Source organism: Plasmopara halstedii, assembly GCF_900000015.1.
Source record: "Plasmopara halstedii genome assembly, contig: Scaffold_614, whole genome shotgun sequence".
Classification (NCBI taxonomy): Eukaryota; Oomycota; class Peronosporomycetes; order Peronosporales; family Peronosporaceae; genus Plasmopara; species Plasmopara halstedii.
In genome coordinates, this window is record NW_020187532.1 from 919302 (window position 1) to 927496 (window position 8195).

Genomic DNA, 8195 nt, shown 5'->3' on the forward strand with positions numbered 1-8195 from the left:
TTTTCGCTCCTGGACATTGAGTCATAATCCAGACATCTTGACAACGCATCGACCTAAATGTTTGTCTTACCTGGCTTGGAGTGTACAACAAAGTTGTGTCCCGCAGAGATGAAGAAGCACCAATTCATTCTTTGCGATAGATGAGTGGTCTTTACTGCCGTACGCACCGCGGCATGATATGTATAGATCGCAAAGCACTTCTTTTGAAGGAAGTACAATTGAAACGTAGTCAAATCAAATATTTATTGCTATAATGTCTTTATCATGATCTAGATACTTCCGCTCTGTGGGCCGGAGTTGACGCGACTGATACGAAACAGCTCGCTCTCGACCCTCACCATTGTGTTGCATCAACGCATAACCGATGGCATGATCACTTGCATCGCAGACCACATACAAAGGCTTATCGTGGTTTGCAACCGCAAGGACAGGAGCTTCTCTCAAGCTCTTCTTTACTTTGGCAGATACCGCCTGGTGATCTTCTGACCATTCCCACTCAAGGTACGTCATTAAAGTAATCGTTAAGGTTTGCACCAGCGCTGCATAATTACGCGTATATTTGTACAAATAGCTGGCCAAGGTTACCATTGACTCAGCTGTTTCATATTGTTTAGCACAGGCCAATCATTGATAGATTCGAGTTTCCCTGGATCTACACGAACGCTATTCTTGCCCACAAAGCAGCAGAGAACAGGAACCTCAGATGCAAAGAAAATGCAGTTTTTCAGGTTAGCGAAGAGTTTATCTTTTTGCATAACTTGGAAGACCTATCGAAGATCATAAGGATGAACAGCGGCGTCATACTTCTTAAACGTTTTTTCTGCTACAAATTAGAATATCGTCAACTTGACTCGGTGCAAATTTTCTCAATGGACAAATAAGATTCGTCGTCGTTCTGTTGAAAGTCGCGTGAGCGTTCTTCAAACCTTGTGGCATCACTACTAACCCTCCCCATAGCATACCACTGATGTTCTGACTGCAGCTAGTGGTGTATCCTTTTTGCGCATTCGTATCAGATAGAAACCGTCTTTCGGATCGATCGCACAAAATACAGTACTGACAACCGTTTCATCAAAGATCATATCCTTGCGCGGTACCCAAGTCTAGGCAGGTATGGTCGCATTGCTCAATTGTGTAAACAATGCTCTAATAATGTATCAGGTTTACGCGTACCTTTGTAAAAAAGGGCGGTTCACACGGGATAGTGCGACCGTACATAGGTATGTATTACACAGTTAGTGAAATAGCACAGTGGTGTGGCTACAACGTAACAAGAAGCCACCACGCGGCAGGATTGCCAGTATTAGTAAAGCATCTTACTATATTAAATAAGATTTGCTATATTTTTTAGGTATTACTGTGCAAATTAGTTAAACTTATTTTTAGATATTGACGGCTCTAACGCAACTAAAACAATCACGTACAGTTTCGTTTCTGAACAAAAATGTTCGTTTGCCTCGTAAGGCTTTAATACTTACAAGTAGCGGATTGCATCCGCTACACTAGTATCAGTTCTTGAAAAGAACATAAGGTCGGTGACCTTAGCTTAGCTTCCTCCAAGCAGAAATCTACGACAGCCCCGCACTACTTGGTAGCTCTCGTAGTCAGTCTACGCCTAAGTCGTTACGACTAATTCTTTGTGAGGATGGAGAAATACTTCTATTTGCCCTAGGGCATACAGGACGGGCTTAATATGCTGATGTCCCTGCTGGGCCCTGGGGCGTGGAGCTCCTCGTTGCGCAAGGGCCCGAGGCCATAAGCGCGCGTATATTTGCTTTTTCAAACTATAAAAATGCTCTGTTAGAGCACTTACAACAGAAGCTGTCAGCGTCGACTGCGTCTATGATGCCACCATCGACGTCGGATGATCCCTTCAGACCCAGGCCGCTCGTGGTGAGTGTTATGACCTCCGAGAGTTAGGATGAAGAGAGTTTCCTGCTCTGGATAAGAGAGGCTGAGATGGCTATGGCATCCGACATGCTCCAAAACGTGCACCAGCGCATGGCGCTAGCTACCACTAAGCTCGGGTACCAAGCGCGAGAATGGGAACTATAGTGTGGTGCTTCGTTGAAGCTTCATTCGTCTCCTAGAAGAAGCTGGAGCGTCAGCTTCTGTGAGTGTTCTCGCCGCCTAATTAGGCATATCGCGTGCAATTGCATTCCTTGCCGCCCGACAGGGCAAGAAGGTGTTGGTGGACTTTGTCCAAGAGTTGCTTTTATTGCCGTGATGGCAGCAGATCCTCTCCTCGAGGCGGTCGCGATGAACGTCTTTATGCTTCCGCACTGGTGTTACCAGAATGGAAGTCTTCCGTGTGTACTCGTCTTCTTTTACTGAAGCAGGTAATGTAGCAGTGAATGCCGAATTCAACTATAAGTCGGCACGCCTTGGTTAGAATCCACACTCCAGCAGCTTGTCGAGCGGGCCTGAGCCGATTGAGCTCAGCTATACTGAGAGCGGGGATGCAGAGCTCCGAGCTGCCGAGCAGCTAACGAACACCCGACGTGTTTCGTCTGTGGAGACACCTCTCATCTTCGTAATGGTTGTCCCCTGCGCAAGACGCGTGAAGATTCATCAAACCGACGTCCCGATTCTCACCAGTCTGGTTTGTTGCGGGGAAACGAGAAAGCCCAGTAGGTGCGAGGCGCCCTAATGGGTAAGAACTGAGTTCTGCTGAGCCTTAATCAGGTAGAGGGTAGCAGGGTCCAGCCCTAAAGTACTCTGTGCTCTTGAACACGGAACGTGAATGCTAGCCGGTCTTGCTGGTCGTAAAAGCGATCGTGAAGGGCTTTGAGAAGCCATAGAACATCCTGATCGACTCCGAGGCTTTGCGCAATTTTCCACGATTGAAGGAAGTCAGCTGTATGCTGGGGCACAGGAAGCGCGGTTAAGTGACACCGTAACTGTTCGCTTAGCGACGGGGATTTGTGTCACTGTGCCGAGGGTCTGTGTGGACCTCGATGTCAAGTTCCTTGACTTTGATAGCATGGAACGCTGTCCAGTCTTAGACTTGGATTCAAGGTATGATATTTTCCTTGGTATGGCATGGTTGTAACACCATGAGCCATTGATTGATTGGAGGTCGAAGACCTTGGTCGCTACGTGCACGTCTCCTAATGGAGCTTTAGTGGGTCATGAACCCACCTCTACTAGGAAGCTGAAGCGCTTTTGGCGCGGGCGCTGGACCGGGGCGTTCACAATTGCTTGGCTCTATGTCGTTTGTGATCGACACAGATCATGCCTCGCTTCATATTTCTTTTGCAGAAAATGTTAAGATAATTCACCTGCATTGCTTACTATACCTTAACTAAACGTTTCAAGCTGGATTAGCTTTATGTTGTGGCGGATGCGCTTTTGTGCTGCTTCGTCAATGAACTGTCGCGTATCATCATGGTAACGTGACCGATTGATGAGGCGACACCTGTAGTGTATAGGTTAGATACATCATGTGTTGCATTGCGGTAGCTTTTGTAAAGAGGTGGTTTGTTAGCTCGGATGCCGATTAAATATACTAATACAAATCATTTTATTACGCGCTCGTGCTACTATTTCTTATCTCAAGACTTGCATTATTGCATCACCTACCCACTTACCATTACGCTGTGGAGTACGTCATAATGCGAACTTTACAGACAGAATACTTTACAAAGTATATGAAACAATTAAACCAGACATATCAGAGGCAAAAACCGTTTGACGTAGTAAGCACTATGTAATGTTGGTCCAACATGTATAAGTGGGCATTATCTTAAGCGCACGTGCAAATTGGTACAGCAGGTTATACCTTCTCTGCATTCCTCGACGTTTTTTTTACCCTGCCGGTCCCGGCATAGTTTTGGCAGTCTGTAAGAGTAAATTTGAAACTCTGCTAATAGCTTCGCTCATCTCCAAACAGCAGCTTTACAACTTTTGACCATGAGATGCACTTGAAGAACCGTTTTCAGTGGTTCGTTAAGCCATGTCGTTCGGTAGAAAGAAGTCCCAAATGTGGATTTCATTTGTAAGGGCAGGCGCTGTCGGGTGCAATGGACGGAAAATAAATTCTGGCGCAATGGGTGCAACCGAAGCACTCATACAATGCGATGTTTTCAGAACACAAATGAGTGTGGCTCTAATGTGTCCACTTTTTGTGTTTGAGATGGTGTGACGACGTAATTTCGACTCGTGGTTCAATTGTCAGTTTTGTCACTCAGACATGGAGAAAGGTTCAGACGTACTAAATCATGACAAATTATTAGGATTAGCTCTCGTTCGGGTGATAGTAATCTAACTCCATACAGTGCAGGTTCGTGGGGCAAGAAGGTGCCAGCCCTACACTAGGCAGTGCATAGAATCAAATTATTGGAATGATTGCTATTTTGCATCTTGGTGGAACGGGCAAAACTTTTGTGTGTTTGTTGACGTAAATTCATAGGGTCAAAATATCCTTAGTGCTAGACAATCCCGTTGCAGATGGGGTGCGGGAGATGCGAGATTTACACATGAAGAGAATATGAGGCCTCATTCTTACCCAGAAGCGCAGGGCGGCTATCTGGGACTCGACAGAAGTCTGCCAATCAGCTCAACCCAGGAGGTCAATATTTTGCATCTCTTCATCAGAAGCGACATGAACACACAGAGCCAGTTTTTAGTTGATGCTTACTAGCTATTCGGCTGTTAAACTTTTTGGGATACTCATGATGGTGTCGAGGGTTCTTGGAGGCTTAAAATACTTCTTGAAGACTTGATCGATTGGAATTTTGTAAAGCCAAAGATCCTGATTTGAGATACGATTTCGTTCTGACTGAAACACTACGGACCGTAGATTGACTTGTAGTCAAAAGTTGCACCGTATTTATCTTCCTGCAGAAATTTGGTGAGTCATGAACTCACTTTCGCTATAAGAAGATGCGATACGCTTATGGCGCGGACACGAAGGTTTGATAACTCTTGTGTAAGACATGGTGGTGTCCGAAATGATTGGTAGTAATATTGCTGAAAGTTCAAATAATATCAGAAGGAAACGGCAGCAAATTTTTAAGTCCATTTCCGCTGATACGTAAGTAAGCGACCGTAAGTCGCTGTCTCCAAGGCTCGTCTCTAACAAAAGGGTATCCAGGCGTACTTCACAGCCTGTAGGGATACCCAGACAAGAAACAAATTGCTGAACTCCTTGGGAGTTGTTTCTGTAAAAGGGCGATTCAGTATCGCGTTTTCCACGTTTAATAGATTTGAGCTGGACTCCCAGATGCTAAAATTAGTGGGACGGGATAAGGCTCCTATAGTCGCGGTCTCCAGGCGGATCTCGATGGAAACAGGCAACCGGAGGTTGCATGAGAAGTGGGGTCAAGTTCTGACTATTTCAAAGAAGGGTTGTTCTTATCCTTTCCGCGGTGTGCCATGAAGCCAAGATAAAAACAATAAGTGACATGACCGGATGCAAACTATTGATGACCGGTTTGTGGCAGCAACAATGTGAATGGAGTGACAAGTGTGGACGAAGGGTATATCCTTCGTACTTCCTAGATGGTGACATTATCAAGTCGGTACCCATGATACAGCGGAAAGACTGTGCTGTATCTTCCAAGAAACAGACGATATTCGACATATTAAAGACACTTATTTCCATGCGAAACGCAAAGAGGGCCCTGTTCAAGACATAAAATGCATCCTCGGCGCTTATATTCTGTATTGGAATGGCTAAACGCGGGTGGCGGATTGCGCATGCATTGGATATACTATATTACATCCATAAATCCGACACAATGCCGGTGTTGTGAATAGATGTTTTGCGAGACTGCAAGGGTAGGGCCTATATTGTGTAGCGCTTTCGACTTTGTCACCATAAAGTACTAATTACTCCTCGATTTAGTATTTCATCTTTTGTGGCAAGCGCTGCGAGCAGATTGCTCAAAGAGTAACTGATTATCTCCCAATGACTGCTGACATACCTGCGACTTTCAGCATTCTGGCGACGCAGTTGTTACTGCTCTCTGGTGTAAATTCACAGATCTATTTCACCTATATATCAGTCTATGGTGCCCGCACTTCTCTGTAGGTTAAATCCTAATACAGGCTGATACCAATGGTGTAACAGGGTTACACGAACCCTGATAACAGGGAAGAGTGTCACACGAGATGTGCATGGTGTGACCACACATTGAAACAAGACTACGGTACGGGGCTAGGTAGCCAGTAGTTGTGCATGTATTTAGATTTTACTATATATATTTAGTATATTTAGGAAATCTAAATTTTTAACATTAGGATAAAAATATAAATAAAAATCTGTTCTAATTTTGAACTGAAGTGTTCGTTTGCCTCGGTTAAGGCTTTTAAGCACTTTTAGAGGCAGCGGATTGCGATCCGCTGCACTAATACTTGGCTCTTGTGAAAAACGAAAGGTCGGTGACCTAACGAGGCTTCCTCAAGCGCGATTCTACGGCAGCCCCGCTGCACTTGGCTGCACTATAGTCAATCTGCGCCTGTGTCGTTTTGACTGATCCTCTATGAGGATGGAGGAATTTTCCTCTTTGCCCCAGGGCATGCAGGACGGGCTTAATAAGCTGATGTCCTTGTCCCTGAGGACGTGCAACACCTTGTGGCACAAGACCGCGAGCAATCGGTGCGCGTCTGGAGGCGTTTTCGAGTTACGAAAACCCGCTGCTAGAGCACCTGCAACAAAAGATGTCTGCATCGTTTGCGTCTATGACTCCACCGTCGGTGACGGATGACTTCCCCCGACCTAAGCCGCTTATGGTGAGCGTTAAGGTCTTTGAGGGCATCTGCTGCTCTTGAGTGCTCTTGCTGTCTAATCAGGCGTATCGCGTGCTATCACGTTTTCTTGCCGCCCGACAGGGCAACAAGGAATTGGTGGACTTTGTCCAAGATTTGCGAACTCTCATTGCTGGGGTGGCAGCAGATCCTCTTCCGGGGGCGGTCACAGTGATCGTGTTTATGAAAGGCCTCCGCACTGGCGTCGCCAGAATGGAAGTCTTCCGTATGCATCCATCCTCATTTAAAGAGGCGGTGGAATTGGCATTGAATGCCGAATCTAGTTTCGAGTCGGCACGACTTGGTTGGAATGTAAACTCCAGCAGCTCGTCGAGTTGGCCAATGCCCATGGACCTCAGCTATACTGAGGACGGGGGAGCAGAGCTTCGAGCTGCCGGGCAGCATACACACATTCGACGGTGTTTTGACTGTGGATACAACCGTCACCTTCAGAACGGTTGCCCCCTGCGCAAGGCGCGTCAAAGTTCTTCGAAACACTGCCCCAACGCCTACCAGTTTGGTTCGTCGCTAGGCGCGGGGCGTCCTACTGGGGAAAAACTGAGTTCTGTTGAGCCTCAGAGAGGCATTGGTCAACAGGTCCCAGCCCCAAAGAGATCCTTACTCTTAAACCCGGAATATATGTGCAAGCTGGGCTTGCTGGTAGTGGAGGCGACCGTAAAGGGCTTCGAGAAGCCATGGAAGATCCTCATTGATTCTAGGGCGTCGGGCAATTATGCTTGACGCTCCACGATGGAGGGAAGTCAGCTGTACCCTGAGGCGCTGAAAGCGCGGTTGAGTGGCATCGTCATTGTTTGCTTAGCGACGGGGACGCGTGTCACGGTCCCGAATATTTCTGTGGACCTCGGAGTCGAGTTTCTTGACTTAGATAGCGCGGATTGCTGTCATGTCATAGACTCGAATGCAAGGTATGATCTCTTTCTATGAAAGGCATAGTTGTAACACCATCAATTATGGATTGATTGGAGGTCAAAGACCTTGGGCGCTACGCACGCGTCTCCTGGTGGAGCTTTGGCGATTCATGAAATCACCTTTGCGAGAAGGCAAAAGCGCTATTGGCCAGAGCACTGGACCGAGACGGTCAACGTACCAGACATTGGAACGTCCAAGCTGGTAGACACCAACGGTGCATTGGACAGGAGTCCCGAGCGTGGCTCGCGGGCTGATCGTAGAGTGGCACGTAACCACTAAGCGATGCTCAAGTTTCAGAGCAATCGCTGCATGTCACGAGTGACATGGTCGGCCGAGGGCGGAGGCATCGAGGGCGAAGCTCATGTGATGCACGTGAAGTGGCAGGTAAACCACTGAGCGCTGCTCAAGTTTCAAAGCAGTCGCTGCATGTCTTGTGTGACATGGTCGGCCGAGGGCGGAGGCATCGAGGGCGAGGCCCTCGTGATGCACGTGAAGTGGCACGTAAACCACTGAGC

At 47.1% G+C, this 8195-nt stretch overlaps 1 protein-coding gene across 1 annotated transcript; it reads left to right on the top strand.

Annotated features, from left to right (window-relative positions):
* Window positions 1-5224: 5224 nt before the first annotated feature.
* Window positions 5225-5455, top strand: PHALS_12217 (uncharacterized protein; the record flags this gene model as incomplete). The annotated part of the gene is made up of 2 exons (XM_024727724.1): window positions 5225-5369; window positions 5445-5455. 2 exons carry the CDS (start codon window positions 5225-5227, stop codon window positions 5453-5455), a joined length of 156 nt encoding a protein of 51 aa, XP_024578273.1.
* Between the last annotated feature and the right edge of the window lie 2740 nt (window positions 5456-8195).